Here is a 17,546-nt window from a genome sequence, read left to right as displayed (position 1 = left end):
TGGGCCTGTGGCGGCAGGCCCCAGCCGCCTCGGGCGGTGGCGGCAGGTGCCACGTGCCGCCTGCCGCGCCTGCCGCCACAGGGGAGGGAGTCCTTTCCGTTTTTAGCATTCGCATGTGATTTTTTCTGGCTATTTCGTTTGCGAGGGGGTCCTTTTGGACAAAAATTCTTCCTGCGTTCGTCGCCGTCTGTCCATCTTACATGGAAGTAACATGTTTTGTTTAGCTTGTTCTCATTGGTTCTAGAAATTGCGCACCACACGACCACACCAACACCGTCTCGATCCGTCTCTCTCGGTCTCTATTCCACCCTCTTCTCCCAGTCCTCGCGGACTCCTCGCAGGCGCCGCCACGGACCCTCCCCAGTCCTGCCTGTAGGCCTGTCGCGCCTCCCCGGCCCGACGAATACGACCACATCCATGACGCCACGCCATCCATGCATCACCTCTAGCCTTGACCCCCTCCCAGTTCGTCGGCGACGTTCACTGGCGATCGCAACGCCACTAGCCTACCAGTACCAGCAATGCCACACCAACGCCAGATCCATACCGCCCCTCGTCGGGTTCGAGCCGCCAGCGAAGGATCCCGCGAGACCGACCTGGCGACCTCCAGTGCCCCTTCTCCAGCCGGCCTCGAACGACTTGCTCCCACCTGCTTAGTGCCCAACAGGAGAAGACGAGGAGTGTGTAGTGTCATCACGTCGAGCACACGCTGGTGGTGTGCTCTGTGCAAACCATTCTGGCATGAGAGCAAGATGTTGTTCTAATATGGTTGTTCCTGTTGTTGGCAATTAGGTGATGGATTCTTCGGTTGTTGGTCATTCTTTTTGTGTCATCTTGGTTGTTCCTCTGTTGTCTTCCTTAACTGTTGTTTTCTTGTGATCACTGAATATTTTTGTTTAGGTGGACCTCTTGGTCCTACTGAAGCACGACGGCGTGTCTTCTCTTCATGAGGCAAATAGTCCTCGAGTACTTTTAGAGATTTGTCTTCTACTTTCTTATTTTGTATGATCTTCTTGTGCTTTTGTGAGTGACCCGCCTTGCTGTGTGTAGTATGACAATAATTTAAAGTCAAGGTCAGTCACTTTCAAAGTTCTGTGTTTAACTTCCTAAGCATGTATTTTCTCATGGTACTTCTCAGCAAGGATTGAAGTTTCTCATCAAGGATGATAGCCGAGTTAAAACAGATGTGACTCAGAATATTGTCAACGAGATCATCAACACACTCTAGCTGAATGATTATTTTTCAGGTACTGTCGCAATTGATTTCTATCACCTTATCACTTTTTATTATTTCTACTAACTGGACAATTTGCATGTTGCTGTATCTGCTATGGATCTTCATCAAAGCTTTTCTTCTGCTACCTTTTTAAATGTTCAACAATGAAAATAGGTATGGTGTATTCTTTGCTGATTTTTCTCTGTGAAGCGACAGTGAAGCTCAAAGTCCATAGGGTCATTTTGTATATATAGATGCTCTGTGTGCAAAATTGAAGCACTTTTGCCTTGCTCTGTTTTGCCACTTTTTTAAATTAGGAAAATATCTGAATAAATATTCTGTCTGTTTAGAACTAGATGCCATGTGCGTCCGTCCTTATGATTGTCAATATGGTGTTAAGAACACTGCCTTAAATGAACATATGAGGTAATTTAGGTACTAGATGGAATTACATGCCACTGGTTTTGTTCTTGGATACACTAGCAAATCATTGGCTGCATTGCTTACAATTCTTAGCTGCTAATACAAGATTCAATCTAAGAAGTTCAGAACCATGTTAAGAGTTGCAGGAGTACCTGTGTGGTGATAACCACAATCTCGTTTAAACAAAAGAACAACCTACATACACGCGGCATGCCGCCGCGCTTCTGCCTGCTAGTGTATATTCTATGGTGCATGTCTTTTGTAATATTATTATGAAATCAATATATATATATATATATATATATATATATATATATATATATATATATATATATATATATATATAATATGCAACATGAAAGTATAATCGTTGAATTCATATATGTTAGTTGTGAATCATCTCAATTGTCATAATTTTCCTTTACAAAACGGTCGTTCTATTGCCTTCCAATGTAAATATCATCATTTTACGGTTAAGTTGCACATAAAAAAGTTGACTCATTGCCAGGGTCATTACAGACAATTCAAATCTACAATTTCACAGTTATTTTCATGAAATAGCTTTCAACTTTTCCACGGCTGAAAGTTCACAATAACTTTTTCACAGCTCACAGCTCACAACAGCTTTTATAGAAGCTACAGCTCAACCAAACACAACCGTAGTTTCCTGAGAGAGACCATGGCGAGCGAGGCAATCTGCCATCCAACAACGGTCCTACATAGCCCGCCATAGAAAAAACATGATTCGCAACGGCGTCATGACTGACAGGTCAGTTTCGCATTTTTGTCCGAAAAAATCATCTGTCGAGTGTAATTGATAAAAAGAACCACATTCAAATCAGATTGTTAGAAAAAATCATCTAAAACGTAACGGGAGACGTGCCAGCCTACAGGTGTCATCTATCGCCACGAGCGGAGACAGGAGCCCCTTGCCGCCTGGCATTACCAGCCCACACAAACGGCGACGAAACGGAATTGACCGATCAGCCCGGCCACCACATAGCCAGGCCTGTGGGCAGGTTGGCCCTGCCGCCACCCATCCAGGCGGCATGCAGATGCATGCAACATGCAACGCAAGTGTTTCGCAAGGCGAGGAACCTCAACACCACACATTAATGAGAGAGTGAGACAAACCTTGGTCTCGTTTTGCATCTACTTCAACCTAACACGATATACAATCAAACGCCAAAACTGGCATATGTATTCCCTCAGGCTTGAATGACTGTCATTACACATGTTCGAAAAGGTGAAAAATAAACACACAGAAACTACAGAATATGGGATGCCAATCAGCTGCACAAGAGAGACTGACATCGACGTTCGATGCGCATGCATCTCCATGCCGCCTGGATGGGTGGCGTCACGACCCACCTGCCCATAGCCTGCTGTCTGGCTATTTGGCGGCCGGGCCCACCGGCCGATCCCGTTCCGTCGTCGTTTGTCTGGGCAGGTAATGCAACGCCTGTCGCCTGGTCCTAAAACGGCAGGGGTTGTCTCTGCTCGCGGCGGCAGGTGCTACGTGTCGGTTGACACGTCTGTCGTTACGGTTTAAGTGGTCTTTTCTGATAATTTAATTTAAAATGGTCTTTTTTGTTAATTGTATTGAACATGTGATCTTTTTAGATAAAAATTTGTCAGTTTCCCGTGGAGTATTCGCAAGCGCCATAAAAGACTGCTTGGTAGTAGGAACCAGCTAAGTACGTGGGAGGTGGTTCAGTGACAGCATAAGGCATGAGACGCAACTAAAAATCTAACGCGCAGACACTGTTAGAGGTCAATGTACTGAACCATGGCGTTCATTTACAACTTTTGCCTCTTCGTTCATACTCCCTCCATCACAGTTTATAAGGCGTGCACGCGTATCTAGGTCGTCAATTTAACTTATATAAAATATATTGTTTAACATAAAAATTATATCATTAGAAAATAGAACATCTAAAGTTTCTAATGATATATTTTTTATAATATATGTCTCTTATTAAATTGATCAAATTGACAACCTAGATATACGTGCCGGATTAATAAACTGAAACGGAGGGAGTATGATAATTGTGCTCACTTAGTGTGTCATAACACCACGGTTTTCTTTATATTTAACCCGAGTTTGTTAAGAATCGATCTACAGAAAAACCGTGAAATAACATTTCTGTAATGGTAAGCATATATAGTCATACACTGAATAAACTATGGAAAATTTCTTTCAAAGGCCCATACATCGATCTTTATTAACAAGATATGTTTTTCCACTCGCTACATTTGATTTTCTCTAAATATGTGTTAGTGTTCAAACATGTACATTGTCTCATCACCACGTTATGAAAATATCAATAAATGGCAAGTGTATTACAGTGGTAAGCAAGAAAATACAAATCTACAAAGATATATAAGTAATTAAACCTGAATTTGTCATGGACATTGTGCAAGTAAAGTTCTGCCATTTCGCCCCACATATGAATTGAATGTTATTCCAAACATACAGGTTTTGTGTATCTTCGTGTAAGCCAAATGTGGAAACACAGGTGTTCGGCTTACAATTGTATAAGCATAGTAACAATTAAATTACACACGGTAAAAAAAGGACTCAACTTACGTATCAGCATGCCGAGAGGTCATAGAAAAAGATCTCGGCCTACACAAAATACTCTGAATAAAATTCAAACGATGGTCGTCGACAGCGCGCTTACGCTTAGCGTGATGGCAGTCGATATAAGTTGGGTGCTCTATTACGGCTCTTGGCTTGTTTGTTGTTTTATTGTAAAAGGGAAATCATTTGTCCTCCCTTCTAAGCCGAGTGTCGGCTTAAATTTGCGTTATAAATTGTGGCTGCCCCACACCCACCTCTTGGTATTCGAATTGTACCGTCTTCGCACCCCAATCGAGCACGCCACCACCGATGGCACCCTCATCGCCTCCCACTACGACGACTTCCTTATCAACCCTTCCGCCGCCACTATCGTCAATCGTCGCCGTCATTCCGTCGTCGACTGACCCACTTACTGAGGTAATTAAGCACGAATATCGATCGAGAATACGAGATGTAACCTCACACAAGACTAGCCTGCTTCTTTCCTTTTGTTTGTGCTCCTCCGGTCCTTTTTAGTCTTCATATTAGCTTTGTTCGAAGTCAAAGTATGTCTACTTTGGCCAAACTTATAAAAACATGTATCAACATTCACAATTTCAAATTAATATCGTTAGATTAATTACAAAATATTTAGTATTGTAGAATGTTGATATTTTTCAATGTATATTTGATCAAACTTTGTAAAGTTTGACTTATCACAAATCTAATATGCGGAGTAAAAAGGACAGGAGGTAGTACCTCCTTTCACATCATGTCTAGTTTTTTTCTTCTTTTTGCTTGTAAGACTTTTCCGAGTGTCTTTCGGATTGAAATAGTATTCCTGTGTGACGAAGACATGAGCTAAACATTAAAAGAAAACATATTGACCGATATAATCGGGCTAATTCTTAGCACGTAATAATTAATTTATAAATGGTTATCCAGGCAAAGACGAACCGGCGCATTCAACATGTTCTACGGCACATTTACAACTTCAAAATGTTCATATCAAAAAATGTGATAGCATGGACAACATATGAAGGTTCCTAATAGCCGGCAGCTATTTTGTGATTTGCCCATAAAAAAGCCTAAATTTCTTCATCCTTGACATTATTTTAAGAAACGGATTGCAAGCTGAGCCAGGGCAACTATCCAGGATAGCTGGGCGATGGCTCCACCACTGATAACAATCTACCGCCGAGGTCCCTGGTGGTAGGGTTACACGCCTACTGTAAAAAAAATCTAATTTACGGACACAGTGCGCGCGCGTGCCTATCGCCGGACCCCTTGCGGTAGGTTTACATGTGTTACCTCACAGGACCCCTTGGCGGTAGGTTTACATGTGCTACCCTCAGCCTCTTCGACGGTAGGCCATTTTTCTACCGTCACGGTCCGCGGCGGTAGGTTGTCATACCCCGATCTGATTTTTTTTTCAATTGGGATCATATCCGACTTAACTTTCGTAAAAAGGTCAAAACAATGAATTTGAATGCTAGCATATACTCCCTCCGTTCTTAAATATAAGACCTTTTAGATATTTTATTATAGACTACATACGAAGTTAAATGAGTGAATCTATACTCTAAAATATGTCTATATGCATCCGTATATAGTCTATAGTAAAATCTTTAGAAAGTCTTATATTTAGGAACGGAGGGAGTATAAGGTATGGGACGCAACTAAAAATTCAACGCGCAGACATTGTTAGAGGTCAATGTACTGGACCATGGCTGCGGGACCAAGTGCCCCAGGATATCCTGCACACTGGTGTCCATTTACAACTTTTTACTCAACGTTCATATGATAATTGTGCTAATTTAGTGTGTCATAACACCACAGTTCTCTTTATATTTAACATGAATTTATTAAGAATTGATCTAGAGAAAAACCGTGAAATAATATTTATGTAATGGTAGGCATATATAGTCATATACTGAATAAACTATGGAATTTTTTATTTCAATGGCCCAGACATGCATCTTTGTTAACAAGATATGTATTTCGGCTCGCCACATTTAATTTTCTCTAAATTTGGGTTGGTGTTCAAACATGTACATCGTCTCATCTCCACTTTATGAAAATATCAATAAATAGAAAGTGTACTACAGTGGTAAGCAAAAAAAATACAAATCTACAAAGATATATAAGTAATTAAACCTTGAATTTATCATGCACATTGTGCAAATAAAGTTCTGCCATTTTTTCCCACATATGAATTGAATGTTATTCCAAACATACAGGTTGGACCACTCGGCTTATGTATCAGTATGCCAAGAGGTCGTAGAAAAAGTTTCTCAGAATAAAATTCAAATGTACTCGGGCTTACAACGGACACTCGTTAACATTTGTTGCCACGTTGTCATCGACGACACGCTTAGCGGCCAGCGTGACGGCAATCGCTGTCTACTCTATTGTGGCTCATAGCTTTATATATTTGTTTTTTTAAACGGAAATCATTCGCCCTCCCTTCTAAACCGAGTTTCGGCTTATATTTGGGTTATAAGTTGCGGCTGCCACACACCCGCCTCTTGGTCTTCAAATTGTACTCGTTTTCGCACCCCAATCAAGCACGCCACCACGGCGTCGCCTCCCACTGCGGCGATGCTCCTTCTAAACCCTTCCGCCCCACTTTCGACGATCGTTGCCACCATCCCGTCGTCGACCGACCTACTTACTGAGGTAATTAAGCAGAAATATCGACCGAAAATACGAGATGTAACCTCACACAAGACTAGCCTGCTTCTTTCCTTTTATTTGTACCACATTTCACACCATCTCTAGTTTTTTCTTTTTATTTTAGCTTTCATTGTCATTTTTTGGGTTCTCATAATCCTTGTAATACTTTTCCGAGTGTCTTTCGGATTGAAATAGTATTTCGATGTGATGAAGACATAAGCTAAACATTAAAAGAAAACATATTGGCCGATATAATCTGGCTCGTTCTCAACATGTAATAATTAATTTATAAATGGTTATCCAGGCAAAGACGAACAGGCACATTCAGCATGTTCTAGGACACATTTACAACTTTAAAATGTTCATACCAAAAAATAAAAGAAAATCTGGTCATGATAAAATGAAGGCCTAGCTAGCAGTACTTTCCAACACACGACCAAAGAGCCATGTAAGCATACACACACCTAAGTAAGTATCCGCACAGCTATGCCTGCTGACAAAACATGTATATAGAGAGAGCCGGTGCAAAGTATTCCTTCCGTCCTAAAATTCTTGTCTTAAGTTTGCTTAGAAATGAATGTATTTAAATACAAACACATGACTACATTCATATTTAGATAAATCAAAGATAAGAATTTTGTGACGGAGGAAGTACGCGTAGTGACGAGTTACAAACTTATATGATCAAATAAACATTAGATACCTCATCAAACAAACAGATCATGGAAGAAAAATCCAGTACAACAATTTTCAACGACTAGAATAAACATGCCTTCGCTCAAAGAGCACTACAGAGACTGAATATCTCAACTTATTAAATAACGATGCCATTATACCCGCATATCAACCATGCCAAAACTGAATAAAATGAGATGAGACGCATTTCCTTGCACTGCATGTGAGGATCGATCCTCTACTCGAAGAACATCTCCGGAATCGGTGCCTCACTGGAACTCAGACCCCATATCGTCGAAGAACTGCATCAGATCATCAAAGGGGAAGCCGGCACTAGAGCTGGTGGCTGTACCGTCGGGGGCACCAGTACTGTTAGCATTATAGAGCAGTGCATCGTGGTTCCCCTCGGACCTCCCCGTGTCAAGCCAGCCCTCCTGCTGCGGCGGCGGGGCCTGATACATCCGCGGAGCTCCCATGGCGACGTTGCCGGTGACGTATGGCTCCTGGGGCAGGAGGTCCGATGGCTTCCAACCCTGGTGGTGTTGCTGCGGCTGCACCTGATACGTCGGTAAAGGCCCCATGTCGGCACTACCGGTGACGTGTGGCGCCTGGGGCTGGAAGACCGGTGGCTGCCAGCCCTGCTGCTGCTGCTGCGGCGGCGGCGGCATCTGATACGTTGGCGAAGGCCCCATGTCGACATTGCCGGTGACGTATGGCGCCTGGGGCTGAAAGACCGGTGGCTGCGGACCCTGCTGCTGTTGCGGCAGTGGCACCTGATACGCCGGTATATCGACGCTGCCGGTGCCGTACGGCTCTTGGGGCTGGAAGACGGGCGGCTGCATGCTGTTTTTTGCGATGCGCTCGCCGAGGCTCTTGAGGATCTCCTCCAACTTACTGCCAACCCTGGCGACCTCCTCGACGTTCAGGTTGCCACCGCGCATGGCCTTGTGCAGAAGCATCCTGGTCTCGCGGTCCTCACGCTCGCGTCGGAGCTTGTCGGCCTCATGCCGGAGCTTGGCGACGCGCTGGGTGAGGACTTCCTCCTGGGTCACCACCTTCTTGAACCGTGGCATGTTCGGCGTATCCTTGTACCTGTTCAGGATAGCGACGGCCTCTGCGTGGGACGGGTAAACATCCGGCGCCGATGCGCCCTCGTCATACACCACCACGCAGGCCTTGGTGTTGCAAAGGATGCCCATCTCGCGCGCCTTCTTCATCAGGTTTTTGCGGCGCGTCTCGTAGGCACGGCGCCGGCTTGTTTCCTTGGCGCCGTTGCCGATGTACCGGAGGGGCACCTTCTTGCGGGCCATCGCCGGACGATGGGTAAAACAAGAAGAAGGTCGGAAGTGAGGTCGCTCGCTTTGGCGAGTTGAAAGCAAGGGAGGAGGCGTGGATTTATAGGGGAGGACCGGACAAGATGAGCAAGCTGTACCATTCAGGCCCTCATTGTGCTCATCTCTAACTTTGGCGTACATTTACAGCTTTTTACTCGACGTTCATATGATAATTGTGCTCATTTAAAGAGTAAAAACACCACCGGTCTTCTTTAAAAATTGCTAAGAATCAACCCAGAGAAAAAACGGTGAAAACACTTTTCTATAGTGTTACGTATGTATAGTCATATAGAGAATAACCTATGGAAAATTTCTCTCAAACACCCATGCACATGCATCTTTATTAACAAGATAAGTGTTTTAGCTGGCTATACATACAAAATTAATTTTACATTTAATCTATACCTACTAATGAAAGGATAAGTCCTCCTGCCCCTTCATCTGAAAATTGCTTCCAAAGTTATAAGATATTATCCATTAATGCCATCTATAAGTGACAAGAAACATTTCGCACAAGGAAATCTCTTCACCTGGGCCAGCCCATGTAATTGACTTTTAATACGGCGCTCCGTACGCTGCAAGAAGATTTAGTGCACCCGTTTGAGCCGACCCCGTGCGGGACGCCTTTCTTAAATTCGTATTTTTATTTTTATTTACCTTTATTCTTTTATTCTTTTTATTTTATATTATGAATAAATTGGGTCCTTAATTTAGGCTGCGGGCAAACATTTTTCTTTTCCGTTTTTTCTTCTTTAAATAAATTGGAACTTCAAAAGAAATGAGAGTTTTGAAATGAATTGTGCAACGTATCATAAAATGTTTGTTTATTCAAAAACAATTTGTGATTTTAGAAAAATGTAAGCGATTTTGCCAGGAAATGTTTGGGAAAAAAAGTTTTCGATTTCGAAAACAAAGTTCCTGTATTAAAAATGCTTGCCAAATTAAGAAAATATCAAAATGTCCAAAAGTTTGAAAAGCGTTCGTGATTACAAAATAGATTAACTATTATTAAAATGTTCAATGATTCAAAACGGGTTATACATTTTAGAAAGTGTTTTTAGATTAAAAAAATCATAAATTTCAAAAATTCTTTCACCAGTTTCCAAAAAAATGTTCGTCGATTCTAAACATGCGCCGATTCAGAAAAATGTTTCGGAAAAATGATCACAGATTTATAAAAATATTGGCCAGTAGATTAAAATATTCATGAATTCAAAAAATGTTCATGATTTTATAAAATTTTGCAAATTTGTAATAAAATATTATCGCATTTAAAATATAATTGTGCTAATTTAAAGAGTAAAAACACCACCGGTTTTCTTTAAAAATTGCTAAGAATCAACCCAGAGAAAAAACGGTGAAAACACTTTTCTATAGTGTTACGTATACATAGTCATATAGAGAATAACGCACATGCATCTTTATTAACAAGATAAGTGTTTTAGCTGGCAATACATGTCACAAAATTAATTTTACATTTAATTTATACCTACTAATGAAAGGATAAGTCCTCCTGCCCGTTCATCTGAAAATTGCTTCCAAACTTACAAAATATTATCCACTAATACCGTCTATAAGTGACAAGAAACATTTCACACAAGGAAATATCTTCAGCTGGGCTGGCCCATGTAATAGACCTTTAATACGGCGTTCCGTACGCTGCAAGAAGATGTAGTGCGCCCGTTAGGGCCGACCCCGTGCGGGAGGCCTTTTTTTAATTCATATTTCATTTTTACTTTCCCATTATTATTTTTTATTTTATATTCTAAATAAATTGGGTCTTCAATTTTAGGCTGTCCCATATGCGGGCAGCCTGTCTTTTAACATTATTTTTTTCGTTTTTTCTCCTTTAAATAAATTGGAACTTCAAAGAAATAAAATGAGAGGTTTGAAATGAATTCTGCAACATATCATAAAATGTTTGTTTATCCGAATTTTTTTTGTGATTTTAGTAAAATGAAATCGATTTTGCCAGGAAATATTTGGGAAAAAATGTTTAGGATTTCGAAAACAAAGGTCATGTATTTAAAATGTTTGCCTATTTAAAAAATATATAAAAAATGTCCAAAAGTTTGAAAAGCATTTGTGATTACAAAATAGATTAACTATTCTTAAAATGATCAATGATTCAAAAAAGGTTATGCATTTTAGAAAGTCTTTTTAGATAAAAAAAATCATAAATTTCAAAAATTCTTTGACCAGTTTCCAAAAAAATGTTCGTCGATTCTAAATATGCACCGATTCAGAAAAATGTTTCAAAAAAATGATCACAGATTCATAAAAATATTGTCCAATAGGTTAAAATATTCATGAATTCAAAAAATGTTCATGATTTTATAAAAATTTGCAAATTTGTAATAAAATATCGCATTTAGAAAATGTTCATGACATCAAATATATTCATGAGTTTAAAAAATGTACATGATTTTCAAAAGTTCATCACGATTTCACACGAATATTAGCAAATTTGAGAAGATATTCAAAGAATAGAAAAGGATATAAAAAAGAAAAGATGAAGGAAAAAAGTTCCATGAAAGGTTCTAGAACCTTCCCAAAACCGGTGAGGAAGAAACCAAAAATGGGCCTAAAATGTTTTAGATAGGGGAATCCCCCAACCTGGGCCATGCCACATGGTATTGGGTGGAAAAATATGTTTGGGAATGACCCCACCTAGATCGGTACATGCAACAAGAATGAGAATGATAATGTATCTCCATGATGCAACAAAATGTGGTCATAGCCATTGCAGATTATGAAAAAAAAATCCGTTACAATGTACGGGCCCTTTTGCTTTTTTTTTTAAGTTGAACTGGTAGTCAAACACGTACAACGTCTCATCATCACCATGTTAAGAAAATTGTAATAAATAACATACCAGATAAATTATCTCGTAATGGAGTGGTAAGCCAAAATTTCTAATCTTAAAAGATATATAAGCAGTTAAGCCCAAATTTATCATACACATTGTGTTAATAGAGTTCTCCCATTTTCTCTTAAATGTCATTCCAAATATACAAGTTGAACCACCTTTGCTTTATGACCGAGAGATCGTAGTCATTGTGTTCACTGAAGTGTACTTACTTTCCGACTTGGTTATGTAGTCCAAGTAAGTAATTTCAGTCATGCCCGTGTTGTGGTACCGCTTCGAGGACATCTATGCCCCCAACAACAAGTGTGTTGGCTCGACAATGACCTAATAGTGCATTGAAATGAACTAGTACATTTATGCCTCAAACGAAGTAGGTATATATGGGCATTATAACATGTTGGTAATATTATTTTTCACACCCCTAACCGTCGTTGCATATTAAAAATATTTTCCATGCTACACATGGCATTGAAAAGCTCATTAATGACTACCCTCGATAATGGAACTATTATGGAACTTCGTCGTATCTTCTTTTTTATCAATGATCATGCCATGAGGATTGTAATTCATCGAAGTAGATGTGAAAGACTCACCAGCTTGGTTATCTGAAATATGTAAGTGTGTCCACATCACCGAGCTTGTTATTTCTAATTTTAGGGTACCAATACCTTCTTTCATCATTGGTCATCACACCTACTAGTTAAGCATTATAGATGACTATAGTAAGTGTGTATGGATTTAAGTTCTGAAAAAGTGAGATGTGTTCTCTATACTCTAAAATTTTAGTTTCTCGTGGAATCAAAATTCGATTGTGAAATTCTTTCCATGTAAACTAATTAGGTTGATGCGTATTATGACTTAACCAATTTCATTAGTAAAATTGGCATTTCTCACAATGTTTCATGTCTCAATGCTCATCAATAGAATGGTTGCAAAAAAGAAAGGAAAGACACAATGTTCATGGTCGTATAGTCATAAACTGAAGAAGTTATGGAAAATTTCTCTCAAAGATCCATGTATGCATCATTATTAAGAAGATATGTATTTCAACTAAGTACTACTACTTGTAAACCGCGTTGGGATTTTTCCCGAAGAGGAGAGGAGACGCATCACAGTAGAGATAAGTATTTACCTCGGTGAGAACCAAGGTTATCGAACCAATAGGAGAACCTTGCAAATTCCCGTCTTCGGCACCTACACATAAAAGAGCACAAACTTGCACCCAACGCGGGCACGAGGGTTGACAAGCCCCTTGAACTCGTTACTTGCAAGTATTAAGTAGTGATAGATAGATCATACAAATATAAAATAAAATAACAGAAGGTAAATGGCGGCAATATTTTTGGTGTTTTGTAATAATATTTGTGAAGACCCCGGAGCCATAGTTTTTGCTAGAGGCTTCTCTCTCGAAGAAAGCATATGGTGGGTAAGCAAATTATGGTTGGGCAATTGATAGAAAAGCGCATAGTCGTGAAATATTTATTCGCAGTAATGATCATATATATAGGCACCATGTCCATAGGTAAGTAGACCGACTCCTCCGTGCATCTACTACTATTACTCCACCCATCGATCGGTATCCGACATGCATCTAGAGTTTTAAGTAAAAACAATGTAACTATTGGTGCAAGATGACATGATGTAGACAAAATAAACAGAACTAATATGAATAAACCCCATCTTTGTATCCTTAATGGCAGCAATACAAATACATGTCATGTCCCCTTCTGTCACTGGGATTGGGCATCGCAAGATTGAACCCATCACAATGCACCACTCCCACTGAAGATAAATCAATCTAGTTGCCAAACCAAACCGATAGATCAGAGAAATAGGAAGCTATGATAATCATGCATATAAGAAACCAGCAAAGAATCAATATATTTTCATGAATAATCTGATCATAAACCCACAATTCATCACATCCCAGCAAACACATCGCAAAGAAGATTACATCGAATAGATCACCACGGGAATCGCGGTGAACTTTGTATTGACCTTCGTACAGAGAGAGAGAGAGCTAGTCATTGATGACTGTGATCTGCGTTGGGTTTTCTGTGAAGAGGAATGGGTTATCACAACACAATGCGGGTAAGTATTTCTCTCGGTTATGAAATCAAGGTTTATTGAACCAATAGGAATATCAATCCTCAACCGTCTTGAGCGACTGCACACAAAGAAACAAACAACTTGCACCCAACACGGGCAAGAGGGTTGTCAATTCCCTTGATCTCGTTATTTGCAAGCAAATGAGGTGTGCAGATAATTGTTGATAATTGTAAATTGCAAAATAAAATAAAACACAAATAATGGCAGCAAGTTAGTAGTAGCGTTTGTAAATATATAAGTGAATAGACCTGGGGGTCGTAGTGTTCCCTAGTGGCATCTCTCATGGCAAAGGCATATGGTGGGTAAATAAATTGTTGTTGGGCAATTAATAGACTACTGAATAATTATGCAATTTTCACGGCAATGATCATGTGTATATAAGCATCATGTCCATAAGCAAATAGGTCAACTCCTGCCTGCACCTATAACTATTACTCCACTTCAAGAGAGCTTCTATGCTTGTGTCACGCCCAAGATGCGACCCTATCCTTAATATGGCATGAAGGCCTCGTCAGGGATAGAAGCGCATCTCGTCGTGTCGCAAGAATAGATATCATTACAAGTACATGTACTAAAAAGAAGAGACATATATATCTATAGAATTGGCTTACACTCGCCACAAGCTACATCAGAGTCACAGCAGTACAGTACATATTCATCAAGAGTAAGAGCAGGGTCCGACTACGGACGAAAACAACCGACAAAAGAAGAACGACGTCCATCCTTTCTATCCCAGGCTGCCGGCCTGGAACCCATCCTAGATCGATGAAGAAGAAGAAGAAGAAGCAACTCCAAATGAACAATCAATGCGCTCGCGTCAAGTAACCTTTACCTGTACCCGCAACTAGTGTTGTAGTAATCTGTGAGCCACACGGGACTCAGCAATCTCATTTCCAAAGGTATCAAGACTAGCAACGCTTAATGGGTGAGGCATGGTTAAGTGGTGAGGTTGCAGCAGCGGCTAAGCATATATTTGGTGGCTAAACTTACGAGTACAAGAAAACAAAGAGGGGGAGGATCTACGCATAGCGGACGTGAACTACAGTTGATCAAATGAATGATCCTGAACACCTACCTACGTCAGACATAACCCCACCGTGTCCTCGATCGGAGAAGGAACTCACGGAAGAGACAGTCACGGTTACGCACACAGTTGGCAAGTTTTAATTAAGTTAACTTCAAGTTATCTAGAACCAGTGTTAAACAAAGCTTCCACGTTGCCACATAACCGTGGGCACGGCTTTCCGAAAAGATTTAACCCTGCAGGGGTGCTCCAACTAGTCCACCACAAATTACCACAAGCCGCATAAAAATCCTCAATCACGAAGCTCGCGATCTCGTTGGATTCCCTAGTGGAAAACCTCAACTCTGAGATTACCCAAAGCATCACCGGAATCCCGATGCACAAGATATTTTGTCAAAGGTAAAACTAATCCAGCAAGGCCGCCCGACGTGTCAACGATCCCGATAGGAGTCGCGTACCTCGTTCTCAGGACACGACGGATGAGCTAGACGTCGGGATCGCTAAACCTCTGGGTGACCAGAGGGGCGCCGGACATCGCTCAAGTGGGGCCAACACTCATGAGGAGCACTGGCCCGGGGGTTGATTAAATTTCCTCGGGTTAATTACTCCATATGCAGTTCATTAGTTATTAGGCAAATGTAGTACCAAAGTTGGGCCTTGCCAGACTAGCTTTAATCTAAAACGAATTATCAAGGGGGTCCCCATAACAACCCCGATCGTGTTAGGAGCGTTCGTTTATGGAACATAACACCGGTAGTCGAAAACTAAGGGGGCAAAGGTGAAACAAAACACCAGGCTAGAAAGGCCGAGCCTTCCACCTTTTACCAAGTATATAGGTGCATTAAATGAAATAGCATTTAATTATGGTGATATGACAAGGAACCCATGTTATCACATGGCAGCATGTGCACCTGCAACTAGCAACGCTAACAACAAGGTTAAATAAGCAGTAACATAGTCAATCAGTGGTTTGCTAAGTCGAACAGGTTGAAGGTAATCATGGCATTGTTGAGAGGCTGGAATTTAACATGTGGTAGGCAACGAGACATAATCGATAGCATCGAAATAACTAGCATGACAATGATAGTAATGGTATCTGGGGAAATGGTCATCTTGCCTGAGATCCCGCTGAGAAGAAAAACGACTCGGTGAAGCAGACGAACCGATGTAGTCGTACGGGTCCTCACAATCCGACACGCTTGCGGAACTCTATCGAGACGAAGCAAACCGGAAACAAGCATCAACACACGGTGCAAGACACATATGATGCATGAACCGTCTATTGCAAGGCATGACAATCACAACAATCAAACACTACACATTAAGTGAAGCTCGATATGCAACGACTTGCATATCGACGAAACTCCATGTTCAATTATTTAGTTCACTCCCGTTCAGGTACACGGCTATATTAAATGTTATTAAATATGGCACGAGGGTGAAGCACAAATTAATCTACCTAGCTAGGCATTTTAAATGAGACCGGAAACGAAATATAGCATCTCCGAAATGACCCCACGTGTTAAATCTTAATTCTGTCCAGATTTGTCCTCATCACATTTTAGGTTTGTTAAACGGCAAAAAAAGTGGTTCACGTGGAACTACACATCGTTCTAGACCATTTACATATAAGGCTCATCTCGAACGGAGCTACGGTCAAATAGTTACGACCTAAACTGTTTTCAACACGCCGAGACGCAAACCGATGCAAACAGCACACTAAACAGATCTAATTATGCATGAGAGTTGGTTTTTGTGAAACTACAGAAAATTCTAAGCAACTTACGTGTTGAAAACATTTTAATCTGGTGCATGGTTAAATTTATATGAATTTTACAAAAGGGCATTTGAGTCTGTCCAAAATATAAAAAAATGGAATTGCTAGGATTTGAACCCCAGATCCCTTGCGTGGACATTGGTAGCCCTATCACCAAACTAATTAAGTGGTTGTGTCAACATTGACAAAACAGCACAAAAATAAATATGGCAGAAGCTGAGCGCATGGAGAGGAACGCAACACACTAACCACCTAGGCTGAGACGCGCTAGTGATAAAAATGAGTCCCTTCGCTAGATGAGTACAAACACACTGAACTAAATCTAAACAAAAACTGAATCTGAATCGCGGCTAGAACTGCACCTGACTGAAACTGCCCGTCCATGGCTGTTCTAGACGGGGTCAATCGTCGATCCGGAGGGACTTGGAGGCTTCGACGGGGCTGTCCCAGGCCGGGAATGGGCGGACCTAGCGAGCATCGACCGGATCCATTGGAGAACGACGGCGGATGGGGAGTTGCAGGGCAGCAAGGGCATCCATGTTGGGGCTACACCAACCTTCGTTCTGTTCCTCAGTGCTGGTCCCTGACGGCGGCGAGGTCCAGGACGACGAGGTGCTCCTGGCCCAGCGACGAGGACCTCGGGGCTAGGTCAATCCGGGGCGGCGACGTGCAGGGAAGGCCACGGGTGAGCTCATGCTTGTTCCTGTCCTCTTGCAGAAAAGAGAGAGACCTCCAGAGATTAGAGAGAGTAGAGGGTAAAATAGAGGGAGGAGAAGAAAGGGCAAGGGGGGAGGCGCGGCCAGGAACTCGTCGGATGATGGGGCGGCGCGGCGGCTCCAGCAGCTGGTCGCCGAAACGGGCAGAGGAGAGGTTGGTCTCA

General features: G+C 41.4%; 1 protein-coding gene and 1 long non-coding RNA gene across 2 annotated transcripts; both read right to left on the bottom strand.

Moving 5' to 3' along the window:
* Positions 1-7,636: 7,636 nt before the first annotated feature.
* Positions 7,637-8,903, bottom strand: LOC123429603 (MADS-box transcription factor PHERES 2-like). Its single transcript, XM_045113628.1, has one exon. The coding sequence runs from the start codon at positions 8,861-8,863 to the stop codon at positions 7,823-7,825; it is 1,041 nt and encodes a 346-aa protein (XP_044969563.1). The 5' UTR covers positions 8,864-8,903; the 3' UTR covers positions 7,637-7,822.
* Positions 8,904-16,070: 7,167 nt separating this feature from the next.
* LOC123429602 lies at positions 16,071-17,279 on the bottom strand. The gene is made up of 3 exons (XR_006622712.1): positions 17,223-17,279; positions 17,029-17,133; positions 16,071-16,098 (listed from the first exon to the last, which is right to left on the bottom strand). It is a non-coding gene; the product is annotated as an uncharacterized LOC123429602 (long non-coding RNA).
* Between the last annotated feature and the right edge of the window lie 267 nt (positions 17,280-17,546).

Source organism: Hordeum vulgare, chromosome 2H, assembly GCF_904849725.1.
Source record: "Hordeum vulgare subsp. vulgare chromosome 2H, MorexV3_pseudomolecules_assembly, whole genome shotgun sequence".
NCBI classification, from domain to species: domain Eukaryota; kingdom Viridiplantae; phylum Streptophyta; class Magnoliopsida; order Poales; family Poaceae; genus Hordeum; species Hordeum vulgare.
This window is presented reverse-complemented; position numbering and strand designations above follow the sequence as displayed.

What these genes read in the sequence shown, in the direction of transcription:
- LOC123429603 (XM_045113628.1), bottom strand. Translation starts at nt 8,863, where the DNA reads ATGGCCCGCAAGAAGGTGCCCCTCCGGTACATCGGCAACGGCGCCAAG.